The sequence below is a fragment of the Malania oleifera genome, chromosome 12, assembly GCF_029873635.1.
Source record: "Malania oleifera isolate guangnan ecotype guangnan chromosome 12, ASM2987363v1, whole genome shotgun sequence".
Taxonomy (NCBI): domain Eukaryota; kingdom Viridiplantae; phylum Streptophyta; class Magnoliopsida; order Santalales; family Ximeniaceae; genus Malania; species Malania oleifera.
The window spans coordinates 63,558,245-63,579,670 of NC_080428.1; the positions used below are offsets into that span (position 1 = coordinate 63,558,245).

The 21,426-nt window shown below is 38.9% G+C and overlaps 2 protein-coding genes across 2 annotated transcripts; both read right to left on the minus strand.

The window, feature by feature from the left end:
- Positions 1-9,327: 9,327 nt before the first annotated feature.
- On the minus strand, positions 9,328-10,753 carry LOC131145219 (probable xyloglucan endotransglucosylase/hydrolase protein 23). Its single transcript, XM_058094362.1, has 3 exons — positions 10,374-10,753; positions 10,027-10,220; positions 9,328-9,913 (listed from the first exon to the last, which is right to left on the minus strand). The coding sequence occupies exons 1-3, from the start codon at positions 10,671-10,673 to the stop codon at positions 9,502-9,504; spliced, it is 906 nt and encodes a 301-aa protein (XP_057950345.1). The 5' UTR covers positions 10,674-10,753; the 3' UTR covers positions 9,328-9,501.
- A 4,669-nt stretch (positions 10,754-15,422) lies between these two features.
- LOC131143962 (uncharacterized) lies at positions 15,423-16,233 on the minus strand. Its single transcript, XM_058092314.1, has 3 exons — positions 16,036-16,233; positions 15,804-15,938; positions 15,423-15,692 (listed from the first exon to the last, which is right to left on the minus strand). The coding sequence occupies exons 1-3, from the start codon at positions 16,231-16,233 to the stop codon at positions 15,423-15,425; spliced, it is 603 nt and encodes a 200-aa protein (XP_057948297.1).
- Between the last annotated feature and the right edge of the window lie 5,193 nt (positions 16,234-21,426).

Below are 21,426 nucleotides of genomic sequence, written 5' to 3' on the forward strand. Positions count from 1 at the left end.
ACTTGTAGAGAAACTCCCCTAGATCCTCGTGGTAACTTCCGATCGTCGATTCGGGAGACGAACGATGAGATAGAGTAGAGGGAGAAAGGGTGGGGTGTGGTTTAGAGAGAGAGAGAGAGAGAGAGAGAGAGAGAGAGAGAGAGAGAGAGAGAGGTTTTTAGATTTCTTAATGAAGAAGTAATGAAAAAATTATATTTATTGGCCGTTGACCTTATCACATTCGTCAACAAAATGGAGCCTTCGTCGACGAATTGCGGAAGGACGTTTTTCAACCAAAGAAGGAGTTCATTGATGAACCCTAAGCTTGAAATTTCTCTCGGTAATTCTTCGTCGACGAAATCAGGGGATTCGTCGATGAATTGTTGCTTGCCTTGAATATCTTCCCTTTCTCCTTTTCTTTATTTATTTCCTTATTTTTCGAGTTCACGTTTCTACACATACACTCATTTGCGTGCCTTTGGTTGTCTTTGCTATGTTACCATCACTTCCCCAAAACACAAGTTTGACTCAAGAGCTCGTAAGTGTCTTTTTCTTGGTTATTCGGTGTCAAAGGTTATAAACTACTTGATCTTCAATCTCTTTTTTTTTTTTTCATTTCTCGTGATGTTATTTATTTTTATTTTTATTTTTGAGTCATTTTTTCTATATAAAGCCACTTCCTCCTCTTCATCTTCTCCTCTAACCACTGATAATAGAGTTCTCCCTCTTTCTTTTTTAGATTCTCTTTCCACTTTTCTTCCCCTTTCTCCTTCTTCATCTCCTATAATTCCTACCTCTTCATCTAACATTTCTCCCTTTTTTCCTTCCTTTTCCACTGCATCTATTTCTCCTATTATTCAAAGATCAACTCGGGTTAGACATCCTCCATCTCATCTACAACAGTATCATTGTGACTTACCACTTAATTCGCATCCCCATGTGGTCTCTTTCATGTCTGCAACCTCTACACATTCAGGTACTCCTTTTTCTTTATCTCATGTTCTTTCATATGATCATTTATCTTTACCTCATCGTGCATTTACTATTTCTATTTCATCATCTCATTGAATGAAAGCCATGTCTGTTGAGTTATATGCTCTTAAGGCATATAACACTTGGGTTCTCACTGATTTACCTCCTAACAAACACCCTATTGGCTGCAAATGGGTGTTTCACATTAAATATAAGGTAGATGGCATGATTGACAGGTACACAGCCCAACTTGTGGCTAAAGGTAACACTCAAATTGAATGTTTAGACTATTTGGATACCTTTTCTCCTGTTGCTAAAATCACTAACATTTGATGTCTTCTTGCCCTTGCCTCTATTCATCATTGGCATTTACATCAACTTAATGTAAATAATGCTTTTTTACATGGAGATCTTTTTGAGGAGGTTTACATGGTGCTGCCTTCTGGTTATGGCAGCAAGGGGGAGACACGTGTTTGTAAATTACAGAAATCCATTTATGGCTTGAAGCAAGGTTCAAGACAATGGTTCAATAAACTGTCTAGTTTTCTTCTTGAAAGTGGTTTTGTTCAATCCAAGAATGATTATTCTCTCTTCACTAGAAGAATTAGCGGTACCTTCCTAGCACTATTAGTGTATGTTGATGATGTAATAGTGCTAGCAATAATCCTTAGCAAGTGACTAGAAAAAAAATAGTTGCCGCACAATAAATTCATAATTAAATACCTTAGTTTATTAAAATATTTTCTAGGTTTTGAAGTGACTAGATTAGCCAAGGGAATTTCTATTTGCCAATGAAATTTTTCTTTAGATATGCTAAATGATACTGGTTATCTTGGTGCAAAACCCGTCAAACTTCCAATGATTTCCAATTTAAAGCTTAGACAATCGAATTTAGATTTTCTTGATGATTCAACAAGCTATAGGAGATTGATAAGGAGACTGCTATATCTTACTATGACAATACCAGATTTATCCTACTCAATTCAAGTCTTGAGTTAGTTTATGGACAAACCGACACAAAGCCATATGGAAGCAGCTTATCAAGTTCTAAAATACATCAAAGGGACACCAGGTCAAGGGTTCTGCTTTCCTTCTTCTTCATCATTACATTTGAAGGCATATAGTGATTCAGATTAGGCATCTTGCTCTGACATAAGACGTTTAGTCACTGGATATTATGTTTTCCTTGGTGATTCATTGATTTCATGGAAATCAAAGAAACAAAGAACTCTTTCCAGTTCATCGGCGGAGGCTGAGTAAAGGGCACTTGCATCTACAAGTTGTGAACTTGTATGGTTGATATCCTTGTTGAAAGATTTTGGTGTTGATCATAAACAATGAGCTTTATTATTATGTGATAGTCAAACAACTTTGCATATAGCAACAAACCCAGTATTTCATGAGAGAACAAAACATATAGAAACTAAATGTCACTTGGTGAGAGAAAAAATTCAGCTGGGATCCTTAGAACACTACATGTCTCATCCAAGCATCAAGTGACGGACACTTATCTTCTTTCTAAGATGGGAGTGCATAATACACACTCTCATCTTGAGGGGAAGTGTTTGAAATAAAGTAGGTTTTGTTTGTATATAGTTAAAAAGTAAGGAATATAATTGGAATATATTTAATCCATTAAATATAATAATATAAATAGTGATGTACCGCACATCTGCTTGACTTTTCGATCATTCTAGAATATAGATATACTCTCTTCAATTTCTTTGTCTGTTTACATTTTATCCTGCAGCGATGGGGTAGGGGAAAGGGCACCTGAAGTTTCAGTTCAGCTGCGGACAGTTGGCATATGGACAAGACAATGGTTGGCAAAATGCAATTCGCAGTTGGCATGTTATTTTACGCGGTTTGGCATAATTTGAAGTAGGGAAGTTGTAAACTGTAAAGGTCTTCCTGAGTTCTCCGCTTGCGGTTGCCCGTTGTTCTTGATTGACAGAGCAATTTTTCAGCCAAAAAAAGGAAGAGGCCAGCAGGGCCATGGCGCAACCACTAGAAGGCACGATCTTCCAAAAGTCAGAAAAGAAAGAATTTTTGTGATTTAATTAATTTGGGATAAACTTTAATATAGTCAAAGAGTGATGGGTATTAATTTGGATGCTCCTTTTGATTGGCTAACAAAGAGATGGACTCATTACTTTATTACGAACCTGTCTGCAGAACTGAAGCTGCAATTCCGAGTAATGTACATGTGTACAGATAAAACAAATTTATGCAAATTTTAACTTTTTCCTTGTTATCCCAAAAAAGATACCCTTCTCTCTCAATGACAAGTGAAAATAATAGTTTTTAGCTTAATTGAGATGTAGGAACCTAATTTTTATTTTAATAATATTCTTTTTTTGAAAAAAAAAAAAAGAGTTTTTGTGCTCTAACCATTGTTTTATTTTCTTTTTTCTTTTTATTTTTTTGATAAGTTAAGAGTATTGATAGGTAAATCTTGAAATAATGTTTAAATTTCGTAATAAAATATTGTGTGTTTAACAAAAACTATTTTATTGTATATTAGGTGGAACTTTCTTTTATCTGTACGCGTGTTCGTTACCCGGAAGTCAATTACTTTATCTTCTCTCAAGTTTTGTAAAGTTTGATTATTAACTATATATATTTATTGATTAATACATGTAGTGACCTTTAAATAGCATTCAATAATTTTCTATCAAAAATCATTAATTTTTATCTTTGATGATGCTATTTTCTGTTTAGAAATGCATAACAAACATAATTATTGAAATAATGAGAAATTTTCAAACATAAAAACGAATATGATTGTAATTTTTAATTGATGCAGAGTCTCTGTCGCAATCTATATATAATATAAATCAAATTAATTAAAGGATACTACTCATATTAGTCAAGTTTATAAGGCATACTGTAGTCAAGTGAAGATAATATCTTCTTTTTTTTGAAACGATGGTATTTGAAACCCTTTGAAAACTCAAATAATCCGTCAGGAATAATGGGATCGTCATTCTACTATTCTCCCCCTAAATCTCAATGCATTATCTCAAATGGAAAGTTGTAGCCTGCATAGGACAACATTTTTCTCGAATTATTTTAGGAACAATTCTTCTCATTACCAGAAAATATAATATTGAGTAAATTGTATAAGTTTATTAGGAAATTAAATGATGCAACAGATCATAGAAAATCAAGTGTAACCGCACCTTGATTCCAAGAGTCCCCGAAGACTACAAAATTATTTGCTTTCCATGTATATCTCATTAATACAATTCCTTGTTTATAGTTTCCTGTAAATCCAATTCTATAGACATTAGACAGTTGTAAACAGATCCTCGACAATTATACAGTTACTAATATAAATATACATCATCTCTTGTTGCATAGATAACATAATTTCCATCATTCTTGTTTTATCTTTCATGGTATCAGAGCCTAACATAACCTTCATTTTTCCAATCCACCAATATGGTCTCATCTCCTTCCAACTCCGTTACTCCCATAAACATCCATAGTCTCGTCACAGTTAAACTTTCCAAGGACAATTACCTTCTTTAGAAAACTCAGATTTTCCCCTACCTACATGGTCAGCGCTTGTTTGGGTTCGTTGATGGAACCATCTCTAGTCCTAGCCCCGCCATTCCTAATCTTGAAGCAGCAACCTCCCAAACCGCTCCAATTGAAATACCAAATCCTAAATACATTACTTGGTATGATCAAGATCAAGTTGTTCTAAGTGTCTTGGTTTCCTCTTTATCCGAGAATATCCTAGCACATATGGTTGGCCTCATAACTTCAAGAGAAGTCTGGGTCGCCCTCGAAAGAATGTTTGCCTCTCACTCTTTCGCTCGCCCCATACAAACTCGACAATTTTTGGCCTCCACCAAGAAAGGTAACTTGTCAATTTCCAATTACTTTCAAAAAATGAAATCATTTTTGAAGAACTTGGTTGCCATTGGAGAGCCCCTTCGAAACCATGAATTTACAGCTTACCTTCTTGGTGGTCTCGATACTTCTTATGACACTATTGTCACATCAATTTCCACTCAAATTGACAAAATGACTTCGGAATATATGTTTAACTATCTTCTTGCTTTTGAGTTTTGCCTTAAGTAAGAACAAAATGTCCTTGACACCTCTGTTGGCTCGGTGAATGTGGCCACAAAAAATGACTCCAGGTCGCGTGGTGGAAAACATCCACAACAACAATGCTCTTCTTAGAACCAGTTCCATGGTTCCAACTCCAACAACAGGGGAAGGGGACATGGAAATAGGGGAAGAGGTGGTCCGCCTCTAAACTACTCCTCTAACCCGAGACCACAATGCCAAGTCTATAAATGAAATGGCCACACAACCATCCAATGTTATTACAGGTTCAATCATGGCACTCCTCCTAATATGGCAACTTATGTTGCATCTCCCTCAACACAACATGATACCAACTAGTATTCGGATACTGGTTCAATAAACCATCTCACCAACAACTTCAGCAACTTGTCTGTGCAATCAGAACCTTATCTTGGCAACGATTCATGTTGGCGATGGGACAGGTTTACCAATAAAAAATATTGGTTCCACTACCCTTTAAACCCCAAAAAATTCTTTTATTTTAAATAAGTTGCTGCATGTACCTCAAATTAAGAAGAATTTCATTTCTGTGAGCCAATTTACGAGTGATAATAATGTTTATCTTGAATTTCACTCTCTTCCTTTTTGGTGAAGGACGAGGCAATAGGGAGAGTTCTTTTGCATGGCAACCCTAAAGACGACCTCTACATTTTTTCCGACCTCCATGACACCAACAAACCATCCTCAAACATACCTATCTCAACGGGCGCCTCTTGATGTATGGCACTGTCGAATGGGACATCCTTCCTCTCAAACTGTCCACCATCTTGTTTCCAAGATCTCTTTACCTACTTCGTCAAATAAAATTTTGGGTGTTTGTACATCTTATCAACAAGGAAAAAGCCATCGCCTTCCTTTTTTCTAGTTCTCAATCAATTTCTAATCATCCTCTTGAATTGATGTTCTCAGATGTTTGGGGTACATCTCCTATCATGTCAACTAATGGAAATAAATATTATGTTTCATTTGTTGATAATTTTAGCAAATTTACATGGTCATTTCAAATCCCAAGCAAATGTAATGTCATGTAAATTTTTTTCTCATTTTAAAAACTTGTTGAACGTCAATTTAATTGTAAGGTAAAATCTATGCAAACTGATTGGGGTGGGGAGTATCGCTCTCTTCACACCTATTTTGCAAATATTCGCATTCAACACCGAATCACATACGCCCTTATGTCCCAACAAAATGGGTCCGTTGAACAGAAACACTGTCACATTGTTGAAACATGTCTCTCACTCTTATCCCATAGTCATGTTCCTCACACCTATTGGCATGATGCTTTTCTTATGGCCACATGTCTCATTAATCACCTACCCACCACCCCTCTTGGCATTTCACCATTTGAAAAACTGTACAAATATGCTCTTGATTTTTCATCTCTAAAAATATTTGGGTGTCCTTGTTCCCTTTTTCTTCGACTGTTCAATTACCACAAACTTGACTTCAGATCAAAACACCGAGTCTTTATTGGCTATAGCAGCTCACACCAAGGATTCAAGTGCCTTGATACTTCCACTAGCAAGTTATTTGTTTCACAGCATGTGATCTTCGATGAAGGGTCTTTGCCTTTTGCAAGCCCAGACGCAAACCCAACTTAGCCTCAATTAAGCCCACATATAACTCTCATGTTTACTCTCTTAAGAAATGACATAAATCAAAGCCCACATCTACCGCTATCACCACAAAATGACCTGTCACAGGCCACAAACTCATTAACCCCAACAACACCGTTTCAAAATAATCACCCAATATCTTCATCTTCCTTGTACCTCCTTCTCCTTCTTCAAACATTTCACCACCTAAATAAACTCATCTTTTCTACCCAGCGACTCTGCTCTCACCACATAACCACACCAATAACCAACTACAAGAACTCTTTGAGCACCATCCTCATTGAATGGTAACATGATCTCAGAACAATATCGTGAAACCAAAGAAGCATACAGATGGAACCGTTCAGTATCCACTGCCACAATCTTTTCTTGTAACAGGTAAGGTTCTAGAATCATCTACCTGTTATATGGAAGCTTTCAAGCACAGTGAATTACGTGCAGCCATGGATGAAGAATTCACTGTGCTAATGGGGAATGGAACGCGGTCCTTAGTTCTTGCTAAACCTGGTCTCAATGTCCTCGGCTCCATGTGAATTTTCAAATCCAAGCGCAAGTCCAATGACTCTCTTGAACGGAGAAATGCGAGACTCATTGCCAAAGAGTATCACCAACAACAAGAAATTGACTTCGATGACACGTTCAGCTCTGTGATAAAGCCCATCATCATTCGGATCATGCTAAGTTGTGCTATGTCAAACTAGTGGCTGATCCATCAAATTGATATAAAAAAATGCCTTCCTTCACGGCAACTTGACTGAAGAGGTTTACATGCAACACCTCATGGCTATGTGATCATATTTGTCAACTACACAAGGTCCTATACGAACTAAAACAGACTCCAAAAGCCTGGTACCATTGACTACAAGAGCATCTACTCTCTCTCGACTTTGTGAACTCATGCTTCGATACTTCTCTTTTCATTTGCAAACAGGGGTCAAATTCATTATTTCTCCTTATATATGTCGACGATATTCTGATCACTGGGTCTAGCCCACTGGCCATCTCACAATTGATCACAAATTTGAGTCAAGAATTTGCTGTAAAAGACCTCGGGCACCTAAAATATTTTCTGGGTGTGGAAGCACAAAAACTAGTCGAAGGTCTTCTCCTTTTGCAAAGCCAGTACATCTACAATATTCTCTAATGGACAAAAAATCTGGATGCCAATCCATTTTCTTCTCCAATGTCTTCTTCTCATAAATTATCATTGTTCTCGGGTGCCACTTACTCAGATCCTTTAAATTACCAAAGTGTAGTGGTGCGTTACAATATCTGTCACTAACTCGGCCGGATATCTCATTTGCAGTTAATAAAGTCTCCCAATTCATGCACAAACCCACCGAAGAACACTAGACATCCGTCAAAAGGATACTTCGGTATCTAAAGTTTTCAATCAATTTTGGACTCCTTATTCGGCCAAGCAAGTCAACAGAACTATCTATCTACTCTGATGCCGACTGGGCGGGTTGCCCAGATGATCAAAAGCCCACCTCAGGTTTCTGTATTTATTTTGGTGACAAATTAGTCTCATGGAGCTCTAAGAAACAACCAACTGTGGCACGTTCAAGCACTGAAGCGGAGTACCATGTGGTTGCACATGCCACAACTGAGTTACTTTTGGTACAATCCTTGATGCATGAAATTGGTATTGTTTTAGCCCAATGTCCAATCCCATGGTGTGACAACATTGGTGCCACATATCTCACGGCAAGTCTAGTATTCCATGCACAAACTAAACACGTGGAGATAGACTACCATTTTGTCTGGGAAAAAGTTCAACGAGAAACTTTTGAAGTTCGCTTCATTTCAAGTAAAGACTAGCTCACTGATGGTCTCACTAAACCAATCATGTCAGCAAGATTTGCCTTCCTACGAGACAAGCTCAACGTGAATTCATCCCCGCTGAACTTGATGGGGCATATTATGGAAATAAATACTGCAGTAGATCACGGCAAATCAAGTGTAACTGCACCTTGATTCCAAGAGTCCCCAATGGCTACAAAATTATTTTCTTTCCATGTATATCGCATTAATACATTTCCTTGTCTATAGTTTCTTATAAATCCGATTCTATGGACATTACACAGTTGTAAACAAATCCTCAACAATTGTACAGTTACTGATATAAATATACATCATCTCTCGCTGCATAAATAGCAGAGTTTCCAACATTCTTGTTTTATCTTTCAAAGTTCATACAATGCAAGTAAAATTGGTTGAATTCCACTAAAATTTGAAGTAGGTAAGGAAGTCACGAGTCATGACCTCGTCGACGAGGGTGCAGGTTCGTCGACAAAATTTCTATAGGACTCATCGACGAGGTAACGTGTCTCGTCGATGAATCCTGTCTTATAAATAGCTGAAACTTGGATTTTTAACATAATTTTCTTAGGAATTTAACCATATGTAGCTTACATGAAAACCATAAAAACTAATTATTTGTGGAGAGTTGGAAGACTTTATAAATGACATGATATAAAATATCACAAAGCCAAATTTATGAGTGTAAGTTTTGGATTGGAATTTGATGGATGGATAGTGTTTTAAATTTTTATGTTCCCTTCCTAACTAATTAATTTATGATTGTAATTGCTTAAGTAATTTTAAAAAAAAATTGATAGTTAATTATTAATTAGAAGCAAATATTAGAATTTAGTTGAGTAATATAGCCAAAAAATGGAATTAATATGATTGTAGAGGGTGATACATGGTACGAATGAATGAATATATATATACACACCACGGTACTAAATAATGAATGAATAAATTGATTAAACGGGATTGAAGGCAGAAAAGAAAAACGAAAAAAAAATGACTGGATCCTCTTCAATTAAGGCATGCTGGTGGTGCACTCTGGAGGGAGACCTTGTGGGAAGCGCTTCGTGTCCGTGCAATAATTGTAAATCATGTAGTTTTGCTGAACCCATTTTAGTCTTTCTCGACTTGTAGAATCCAATTCCTGAGTGAGCCACGAATTCGCTGTACCAGAGGTTGAAGAAGATGGATGTGAACTACATGAAGATGCTCCGGATGACCACACACAAGCATCAGCATTGTAATTCCTGTAGGAGGCGGTGAAGGGTGCTTGGGTCCAGTCTGCCTTCACCAGCCCACCTCTTGTGGCCCAATCATCCGCATTCCAAAGACTGGAGTATATTCTCATCGGCTGATTTTTAGGAAAGGGAACACCCATTGATTCCATGTTCTTGAATTCCCTAATAGGCGTGCCATCCACAGAGAAGCTGAAACAGAGACACGGTCAAGATGTTAAAAGCATAAATTTAGGTCGAACTGGGTCGCTGGAACTGTATATATAATTAATTTTGTCACTTTAGTTGGGAGTACATATACTTACATTATGGCTTGAGGATTCCAGAGGATGGAATAGGTGTGAAAGTCAGCAGTGGGATCAAACCACAAATAGAATTGCTGCTCCCTATTGCCTTTGCCTTGGCCGAAAACATTGGTATGAAGAATGTAGGGATCTCCACTCAAGTTCCCCAAGAATTCGAAGTCTATCTCGTCGTGGGTCGATCCTTGGGACGACAACTGCAGCAGATACTTGAAGCGTTAGTTAAACAAATGAACATTCCCAAGATGGAGATACAGCTGAATTTTATCCTACCTCTGAAATACACACGTTTAATCTAAAATATTAATTAAAATTAAAAGCTGATTGAAAAGCTTGGACTAGCTACTTACATAGTAGGCAGTGATGGTGCCTGCGGAGTTACCGGGGACGAGCTTGAGCTGCATGTCGATCTTGCCAAAGAGGTACTCCTGCTTGGATTGAAAACCAGAGCCAGAGGCTTTGTCAAGGGAAAGAGTGAGAAGGTCGCCATTGTTGAGAACTTGAGCACGACCGTCTCCCCAGGTGACGTCAAAGTTCTCGTAGAAGTTGCTTGCAGACGAGGGGAGTACTACTGAAGAGCTGAACATAAGAGAGAACAGCAGCATCTTCACAACATTTGAAGAAGAAAGCAGAGACGAAGCCATGGACATGGTGGTACTAAGCACAGGGAGGAATTGGAATTTGTTGGTACCGACAATACTGGGATTAAGAGGAGGGATGGTATTGGAGTGTGTTTGGGATGGAAGGTGTGTTGGGTTTTTTATACGAGAGGGAGGGAGAAGAGGAAAGCGGCATGAAGCTTCAATTCAGCTGTGGACAGTTGGCATATGAATAGGAAAAAGTATAATAAAAGAGTTGGCAAAATGGGAATAGCAGTTGGCGTTATCTTTTAACTCTGTAACGCGGTTGGCCTCATTTCAAGTTTTGGACACCCACTCGCTCTAGACTTGAGAGAAAAAATTTTCACTATGAAAAAAAGCATGGCCATGGGCAACCCAATTAAAAGACGAAACTGCAAGCAACAAAACTGGGTTTGGCTTAAATTTTCCTTTTTTTCTGTAAAAGACGACTCATGACTTCCTTACCTACTTCAAATTTTAATGAAATTCAACCAAATTTACTTGCATTGTATGAGCTTATACAATTTGCTCAAATATTATATTTTCAGGTAACCACAAGATTTGTTCCTAAAAAAATTTGAAAAAAAATATGGTCTATGTAGAGTACAACTTTTCATTTGAGCTAATACCTTGACATATAAGGTAGAATGGTTGAATGATGGTCCCATTATTCCTCATGGATTAATTGATTTTCAAAGAGTTTCGAATGCCATTGTCTCAAATCAGATAGCTAATTTTTTTTTAAAGTGAGAATTTATAAAGAATGTCATAAAATATATCAAAATCAACATTATCAAACAAGTTTTGCCATGTTGGAGTAAAAATACTTGCATGTAATTTTTTCGATCTCTAAGGAAGATTTTCCAAGTGGTGAAAACATATGATTTTGTTGGATATGTGACTCATATTGTGTGGAACGCATGTGCTAGGAAAACATAGTGAAGCAAAGAACAAGGAAGGAGACTGCAGGAAGAAACCGTCGATGGTTGGCTCTCGGTATCAAATCGTCGATGATTTTAGTCTTCACTGTCGGGATCGGTATATAACCGTCGATGGTATTGTTTGGCGCATGTCACGGATTTTGAATCGGGAGATCAGTAGATTGGGAGATTTCGGAGGATTTTCCTCTGAGGATTGCTACAAGAGTGTTTTAGATATAATCTAAATCTCGTATATGTATAGAGTAGATATATAAACTATATTTATAATCCTTGATGTAAGCTTGATGATTTGACAGTGAAAATTAGTTGCTTGCTCCCATTGACGTAGGTACATTGCTGAACCACGTAAATTCTTGTGTTATTGTTTTCCTTTATTCTCATTGTGATTGCTTGTTTCGTATATTCATTGTTAGTTGCTTGCATTACTTGTTCCAATTCAATTTGTTGTTTTCTGCTGTGTATTGACATTCAGGCCACTCTACACAACAAATTGGTATTAGAGTCATTGGTTGCAGTAGCTAGGATTTATTTTGCAAAGTTCGAGATTGGTAAGTTTGATGGAACGGGAAATTTTGGACTTTGGCAGAGGAAGACTAAGGACGTGTTGGTACGACAAGGTATGATGAATGCACTATATGGAAGGAAGCCAAAAGACATGGATGACACAAATTGGAAGGAGTTGGAAGCAAAGATGGTGGCTACTATCAGGTGTTATCTAGCCGATGACGTGATGTATCACGTCATTGATTACGAATCATCGACAAAAGATCGGTTGAAGCTGGAGAGTTAGTATATGTCAAAGTCTTTATCGAACAAGTTGTATCCTAAGTAAAGACTCTATGGGCATAAGATGACAAAGCGTTCGTGTAACGTCCTGAACCCCTTGTGGGCCAAGGGTGCTACTTTAGTGGTGTCTGTGTACCTAATACCATCTCATAACATAAAACAAGCAACGGAATAAATAAAACATTCTCCATTATCTATTACCAGAGTCTAACCATCAACGTACATCAAGTTCTTTTCATTCTCATATTACATCTCAAAATAATAAACCAACTAACTCGGTCCATATGACCACAATACAAGCCCAACGACTTACAGCATAAACTACTCACATCTGAGCTCTTGTAGTCACTCTCAAAAAGAAACTATACAAGTCTCCACCCCCTGGTTCTACTAAACTCGATCTCTGGGATTCCTGGTAAAGATATGTTGTATATCAGGGTGAGACACCTTTCAGTAAGGAAGATTAAGTTAATAACAATGTGTGATCAACATGCCTTTATGTGTATACAAAATCATACATCTCTCTTTTAACTGAAAATAGAATGTATACTCATTGCTTATTTCTCACAGTATAAAGCAGTATTGAAAACTATTATGCCATTTACATAAATATATAGATATGCAAAAAAGACTCTCCCTGGAACTAAACGCCATGTATAAACCCCCGTGGTCAAGGTTGTGCTGTCCGAAGGCTGGACTAAAACCTGAAGGATCAACCTAGACCAAGTCACTCCCTACTAACTACGTTTGCAGGCTTCCGCAAGCTTGTTTGCGGGTACGATTGCCTTACCATTTCTTGGTACGTATTTCCAGGGAAGGTAACACCTCTACTTGGGTCAATCGGCTGGACCACCCAACACCACTCTCGAGTCTACTGTGGGCGCACATGGTCAACTAGTGAAACTCTCTCTAGCAACGGTACCGTGCTCAAAACAACTGGATCCTCAGGGTTCCTATAGCATATCAAGTAATTTAAGTAATTAAAACTGTACTTTAAACTCATTTCACATAAAGTATGTCATTTTATAAACCCCAACTTTGTGCCGTTCAATACAAACTCGGGCCTCGGCCCTCAGTTACAACTCGACTCTCAGCCGTTGAATAAAACTCCTTCCCTTGGCCATCAAGTAAAACTCAGCCCTTGGCCCTCTCATAACTCCCTATATTTCACAAACAGTTCCAACATGCTTCACAAACAATTCAACATTTCACAAACATTCTCATTTATGGTATTACCATAACTCTCAAAATAGTATTCACCTACCACACAATTTTCCATATTTAAAACATAGCCCGTACGCAAACAAAAAGAACACTGTATAAATGGTTGTAGGATAAAACCGAGCTTTCCACCATTCATTTCTAGTCAAAATATCAGAGCGTATATCCTAGGTTTGTGAAAAGGTCATTTTGAATGGTCGGTTTTCAAAAGAATAACTAAAAACATAAATATACTTACTCCAAAAACAATTCGTACAGTTCAAAGTCACTAAAATGCTACATTAACTTAATCCCCTTACCTATTTTTGAAATAGAAATTGAAACGGACTGAAAACTCAAAACCCTATCTTTCGAATAGGTGAAACTACGAGATCTGGTGAGCGGGAAGAGAGAAGAATGATCTGGGAGCACAAGGGAGCCCGTAGGAGCCTTTTGACACAAGAAACCTGAAAACCTAGAAGAGCTCAAAAGAGGAGGATTTTGAAATTTTTTTTTAAAAAAATGAGCTCACTTCTATTTATAGGTGTGGAGACCCACGGGAAAATCGGTGTCGGCTTCCCCTATTGAACCAAAATCAGCGTCGATTTTCTTTTAGCTTGCAAAATCATCACCAATTTGGTCTCTAACTTACCAAATTCCTTCTTTTTCGTTTATTTTTATTTATTCCTCTTCTTTATATTTATTTTTTTTTATTTTTCGGATTGGTTCTTACAATCTCCCCTCCTTAGAAGAATTTCGTCCTCAAAATTTACCGACTGTTACTAAACATACTCTAAACTCACGACTTAGCTTTACAAAAGAGTCGGTAGCCACCCACATAGCGGCTCTGGCCCAAGTTTATTACATACCCTCACTTATGGTGGAGGAATACCGTGGTTACAACATGAAGTGTCGGGAGACAATCTCATACTAAACTCTCTCCCAGATATATACTTAAAAGTAACTGAAAACTATACAACCTACCTTACCTACCTAGCTAAACCTCTCTGAAAAGATATGGCTATTTCTGTTGTATTTCTGCCTTTAACTCCCAAAAACCATCCTCTATTGTGTGGTTTTGCTACACACTTTCACTACTAGTATTTCCTTAGTACGTAGCTTCTGTACCTTCTAATCTAGAATCTGAACTAGTACCTTCTCGCATGTTAACGCATCCCCGATCTCCAAAGGTTCATACTTTAGAACGTGTGAAGGATCTGACACATACTTCCTCAGCACTGATACGTGAAACACGTCATGAACTCTGGATAGTGCTGGAGGTAACGCCACTTGATAAGCAACTGGACCAATCCTTTTCAGGATCTCAAATGGCCCAATGTACAGAGGGCTTAACTTCCCTTTCTTCCCAAACCTCATCACCTCTTTCATTGGGGCAATTTTCGAGAATATCATATCCCCAACCTCGAACTCTAACTCCCATCGGCGAGTATCCGCATAACTCTTTTTCTGACTCTGTGCTACTCTGATCCTCTCTCTAATAAGCTTGACCTTTGCAGAGGTCTATTGAATCAGTTCCGGTCCCAAAATCTATTGCTCACCCACCTCATCTCAGTACAACGAAGATCGACGCTGACAACCATGCAAAGCCTCATATGGTGCCATCTTTATACTGGCCTGGTAACTATTATTATATGCAAACTCCACGAGCGATAAATACTAAATCCAGTTGTTCCCAAAATCTAGTACACATGCCCGCAACATATTCTCTAGAGTTTGAATAGTCCTCTCGGACTGTCCATCCGTCTGCGAGTGGAAATGAGGTACCGAATGTGAGCTACGATCCCATGGCATCCTGTAAACACTTCCATAAATGAGAGGTAAATCGTGGGTCTCAATCTGAAATGATAAAAATCAAGATACCGTGGAGTCGTACAATCTGCTGCATATATAGCTCTGTGAGCTTATTCATGGAATAGCTGGCTCTGATGGGAACGAAATGCACAGTCTTCATCAGCCAATCCACCATAACCCAGATGACATTCTGCTTATGCACTTCTGCAGGTAACCTCGTTACAAAATCCATCGAGATGCGCTCACACTTCCACTTTGGAATGTTAAGTGGCTGAAGTGGTCCTGCTAGCCTTTGGTGCTCTACCTTAACCTACTGACATGTCAGGCACTGCTTCACAAATCTAGCAATTTCCCTCTTCATGTTACTCCACCAAAACGATTTCCACAAATCTCTATACATCTTCATACTCCTTGGATGAACAGTATAGAGAGAGCGATGAGCTTCCTCCGGAATCGTCCTATTAATCTCTGCATCGCCAGACACACATAATCTGGTGTGAAATATGAGAACTCCATCCTCAGAAACATTGAAGTCTGTCTGCAGCTTACTCCGCACCTTCTCCACGATTTTCATTTAACTTTACGTCTCTTATCTAAGCAGCTTTGATTCTCTCCAGTAAGGTTGGTTGAATAACTAAACTGGCTATGAACACCATTGGATCCCTGTCCACCATTTCTACTCTCAACCTCTCCAGATCCATCATAATCTGATGTTGTACAACAATTTCTGAAACCGATGCACCCACTAACTTTCGACTCAATGCATCAGCTACTACATTAGCTTTTCTCGGGAAGTAACTAATGGTGCAGCCATAGTCTTTAATTAGCTCAAGCCATCTGCGCTGCCTCATATTCAACTCCTTCTGAGTGAAGAAGTATTTGAGGCTTTTATGGTCTGTAAAGATCTTGCACCTTTCACCATATAGGTAGTGTCGCCAAATCTTTTAAGCAAAAACAACAGCTGCTATCTCCAAGTCATGTGTAGGATAGTTCTTCTCGTACTCTTTGAGTTGGCGAGAAGCATAAGCGATAACCTTTCCATGTTGCATCAAAACACACGCGAGCCCTTTCTGGGATGTGACACTATAGATCACGAAACCACCATCCCATAATGGAATGGTCAACACTAGGGTTGTGACTAAACACTGCTTTAACTCTTGGAAGCTCTGCTCACACTCACTAGTCCAATCAAACCTACTGTTCTTTTTCGTAAACTGTGTCAAGGACTTGACAATCTAGAAAACCCCTCAATAAATCGGCGATAGTACCCTACAAGACCTAAGAAACTTCTAATCTCATGTACGTTCTTCGGTCTCACCCAATCAACTACTGCCTTTACTTTTCCTGGGTCCACTAAAATTCCCCCTTGGATACTACATGTCCTAGAAATGCAGTTTGTTCCAACCAGAACTCGCATTTCTTGAATTTAGCAAATAACCTCTTCTCTCTGAGTACCTGAAGTACTAGCCTTAAATGAGCTTCATGCTTTGCAAGACTCCTCGAATAAATCAAGATGTCATCAATGAATACCACCATGAACTGATATAAGTATGCGTGGAACACCTTATTCATCAAATCCATGAATGCTGCAAGTGCATTCATCAAACCAAACGGCATAACCAAAAAATCATAATGGCCATACCGGGTTCGAAAGGCTATCTTTGAAACATCCTTTGACTTCACCTTCTACTGGTGATACCCGAATTATAGATTGATCTTAGAGAAAACGTAAGTACCCATCAGTTGGTCAAACAAGCCGTCAATACATGCTCGCATAGCTGGATGCTAACCAATCCATCCCTAAAATAATATCAAATCCTGCATCTCTAGAACAATTAGTCCAGAAGGTAACCTCCTCCCCTGAATCTCCACTGGGTGGTCTCTAACCACCTTACTGCACACAATAACCGACCCTGTCAGCATGACCACACCTAACTCAACCCCTAACAACTAAGTCTCAACTCCGCACACTCTAGCGAATCCCCGAGATACAAACGAGTGGGTCACACTTGAGTCAAACAACACAACAACATTATGTGACATAACTAAAATCGTAACTATCATTGTTGGCGTTCTTTGCATCACCCGACATTAATGAGCACACCTACGCTTGCCCAATGCCCCCTTGGTGACCACCTCTGGTTGCTTGACTACCTTCCCCATGCTGCTGCTGAGGAGGCATGTTGTTCAATACTGTGCGACGATCCCCCACCTGATGTCCTGCACTACCGCACCACTAGCAGCCCATAAAACCAGCCCTACACTCACTCGCTTGCTTCCCATGGCATTTAGGACATGTAAAGTGTTGATAATTTCGTTGAGGAGCTCGAGGTCCCATCACCTGTCACTGGCTTGACAAACTACCAGGCCGCTTCCATGAGCTCTAGCTGGTGTTGGATTGAAAACTCTGAGACAAGGGCTTCTTTTTTTGATTTTCCTCTCTTTCGCCCTCTTGAATATTGACCTCCACTACCATGGCTTTATCCACCAGATCACTAAAGCTCTGAGGTAGTAATGCCTCCACTTGTGCACGTGTTGCCTACCTCAGCCCTTTATCAAACATCGGAGCCTTCTTCGGCACATCCAGGATGATATGTGGAGTAAATCAAGATAGCTCCACAAATCGGGCATCATACTGTTGTATGGTCATGGGCCCCTGGGTAAGATGTAAGAATTCCTTAGCCTTCACCTCCCAGGTGGCAATGGGGAAGTATCTACCAAAGAAGATCTCCCTAAAACACCTCCAGGTAATAAAGACATACCCTAGACGATGTTCCTCCACCAACTTAGTCAATCTCCACCACCTTTTTGCCTCCCCCACTAGTTTGAAGGTGGCAAACCATACCTTCTGCTCCTCGATACATTCTAGCACACCCAATAGCTCCTTCATCTCCTAAACCCAATCCTCTGCTGCAATCGGGTTCAGCCTTGCTGAAAACGCCGGTGGATTTGTCCAGGTGAACTACTGGAACATACAGCCCCTGTCAGCCGCAAGCTGATCCCACTCCCTAGAACCCTTCAGGTTTCCTTCCTAGTCTGCCATGCTATACTGCACAGCACCGTCGAAGCATTGGCATCATCCTCACTGGATGTGTCCACATGGTTATATCCCCTCACATCCACGTCTTTTCCCTTGGAGTCCATCTTGTAAACAGAATAGAAACCAACTCAATATTCCATTCTTATCATGTGGAACACAAATATTATATAAAACATTTTTATCAGCAGAATAAATAAAATATTCTCCATAATATATTACCAGAGTCTAACCATTAACATACATCAAGGTATTTCCATTCCCATATTACATCTCAAAATAATAAGCCAACTAACTTGGTCTATACGACCACAATACAAGCCCAACGGCTTACAACATAAACTACTCACATCTGAGTTCTTAGAGTCACTCTAAAAAAGAAACTATACTAGTTTTTACACCCTAGTTCTGCTAAACTCAATCTTTAGGATTCCCTATAAAGATATGTTGTATAACGGGATGAGACAGTTCTCGGTAAGGAATATTAAGTTGATAACAGTGTGTGGTCAACATGCATTTCAAGGTATACAAAATCATACATCACTCTTTTAATTGAAAATAGAATGTATACTTATTGCTCATTTCTCATAGTATAAAGCAATATTGAAAACTATTACATCATTTACATAAATATACAGATATGCACAAAAGGCTCTCCCTGGAACTAAACGCCATGTATAAACCCCCGTGGTCAAGGTTGTGCTGCCCGAAGGCTGGGCTAAAACCTGAGGGATCAACCCAGACCAAGTCACTCCTTACTAACTACGTCTACAGGCTTCCGCAAGCTTGTTTGCAGGTTCGATTGCCTTACCATTTCCTGGTACGTACTTCTACGGAAGGTAACACCTCTACTTGGGTCAATCGGTTGGACCACCCAACACCACTCTCAAGTTTAGTGTGTGCACATACGGTCAACTGGTGAAACTCTCTCTAGCAATGGTACCGTGCTGAAAACAACTGGGTCCTTAGGGTTCCTAGAGCATATCAAGTAATTTAAGCAATTAAAACTGTACTTTAAACTCATTTTATATAAAGTCTGTAATTTTAAAAACTCTGACCTCACATTGTTTAATACAAACTAGGGCCCCAGCCCTCAGTTACAACTCGGCTCTTAGCCGCTGAATAAAACTCCGGCCCTTCGCCATCTGGTAAAACTCTTCCCTCTCATAACTCCCTGCATTTCACAAATAGTTCCAATATGCTTCGCAAACAATTTAGTATCTCACAAACATTCTCACTTCTGGTATTGCCATAACTCAAAAAATATTATTCACCTGCCACACAATTTTTCATATTTAAAACATAGCCCGTAGGCAAACAAGAACACTGTATAAATGGTTGTAGGATCAATCTGAGCTTTCCATCATTCATTTCTACTCAAAATATCATAGCGTATATCCTAGGTTTGTAAAAAGGTCATTTTGAATGGTTAGTTTTCAAAAGAATAATTGAAAACATAAATATACTTACTCCAAAAACATTTCGTACAGTTCAAAGTCACTAAAATGCCGCATTAACTTAATCCCCTTGCCTATTTTCGAAACTGAAACTGAAACGGACCAAAAACTCAAAACCCTAGTTTTTCGAACTAGTGAAACTACAAGATCCGGCAAGCCAAAAGAGACGAGAATGATCCGGGAGCACAAGGGAGCCCGTAAGAGCCTTTTGATGCAAGAAACCTAAAACCCTAGCAGAGCTTAAAAAAGGAGGATTTTGAAGTTATTTAAAAAAAAAAATGAGCTCACTTCTATTTATAGGTGAGCAGGCCCAGGAGAAAACTGGCATCGGTTTCTCCTCTTCCCACAAAACCGTCCCTAATTTTGTGGTTGACTCTCCTAGTTGACCCAAAAGCGGCGCCTGTTTTCTTTTAGGTTGAAAAACTGTCACTAGTTTGGGCTTTGACTTTCAAAATTTCTTCTTTTTCTTTTATTTTCCTTTATTCCTCTCTTTTATATTTATTTTCTTCTATTTTCCAAGTTCAGGTTCTTACAGTTCGGATCTGAATCAATACATCAACGTATTGACGAGTGCATTGTTGGGGTTTCATTAGAGAAAGAAGAAGAGCGATAAGAGTTCACAAGGTGAAGGGATCATGGTGAAAGGTAATCAAGATCATTGGAAAGGCAAGTTTTGGAGCGAATCGAGCAATAATAAACTCAATTGCAGTCCAGGAGGAGGAAGGACGTCCGGTGTTTTAAGTGCGTGATGACTAGGCACAGGCACATAAAATTGGAGTGCCCGGTGTGGAAGAAGGGAAATACAAAAACTCAAAAGGGTTCGTCAAAATATGTGAATATAATGAAAGAAGGAGACTTGAGGAGCAGTGATGGTGAAATGCTTTCTATTTCATCGGGTTCAGAATGCCTCACAAATTCTAGGATTCAAGATTTGGGATGTTCTTATCTCATGATGCTCAACAAAGACTGGCTCACCATATACAGATTAGCAAGTTCTAGTTCTATTCTGATGGGAATCGATGTTGCCTACAAAGTTATCAGAATGAGAAATATCAGAATCAAGATGTATGATGGTGTGGTAAGGATGCTATGTGATATAAGGCATTTACCTAATCTATGGAAGAATGTGATTTCATTGGACACTTTAGATTGTACCAAGTATAGCTACAAGTATGAAAGTGGGATAATGAAGGTGTGTAAAGGCATCTTGATGGTGATAAAGGGATAGAAGTTAGTGAGGAATATCCATGCATTGCTAGGTACCATAGTTGTAGGTTAAGCTACAACTGCAAGTTCTGAGTCAGATATTACTGCTTTGTGTAAAATAACCACACACAAAACATAGGGCATTCTTAACTACATTTATTTGGATGTTTGGGAATCGGTGAGGGTAGCATCACTAGTTGGAAATATGTACCTCATGAGTTTATTACGAAAGGTCTGGGGGTACTTCATGTGGTACAAGCCAGAGATGTTTGGCATGTTTAACTTTTAGCTAAGGTGGAAAACTAGACTAGGAGAAATATCCTTAGTTCAGACATTGGAATTGA

What these genes read in the sequence shown, in the direction of transcription:
- LOC131145219 (XM_058094362.1), bottom strand. Translation starts at nt 10,673, where the DNA reads ATGTCCATGGCTTCGTCTCTGCTTTCTTCTTCAAATGTTGTGAAGATG. An exon ending in GCACCATCACTGCCTACTAT is followed by an intron (nt 10,221 to 10,373) that starts GTAAGTAGCTAG and finishes TATCTGCTGCAG; the next exon opens with TTGTCGTCCCAAGGATCGAC. An exon ending in TGGAATCCTCAAGCCATAAT is followed by an intron (nt 9,914 to 10,026) that starts GTAAGTATATGT and finishes TCTCTGTTTCAG; the next exon opens with CTTCTCTGTGGATGGCACGC.
- LOC131143962 (XM_058092314.1), bottom strand. Translation starts at nt 16,233, where the DNA reads ATGAGGCAGCGCAGATGGCTTGAGCTAATTAAAGACTATGGCTGCACC. An exon ending in TGGTGGACAGGGATCCAATG is followed by an intron (nt 15,939 to 16,035) that starts GTGTTCATAGCC and finishes ATCGTGGAGAAG; the next exon opens with GTGCGGAGTAAGCTGCAGAC. An exon ending in CTCATCGCTCTCTCTATACT is followed by an intron (nt 15,693 to 15,803) that starts GTTCATCCAAGG and finishes ACATGTCAGTAG; the next exon opens with GTTAAGGTAGAGCACCAAAG.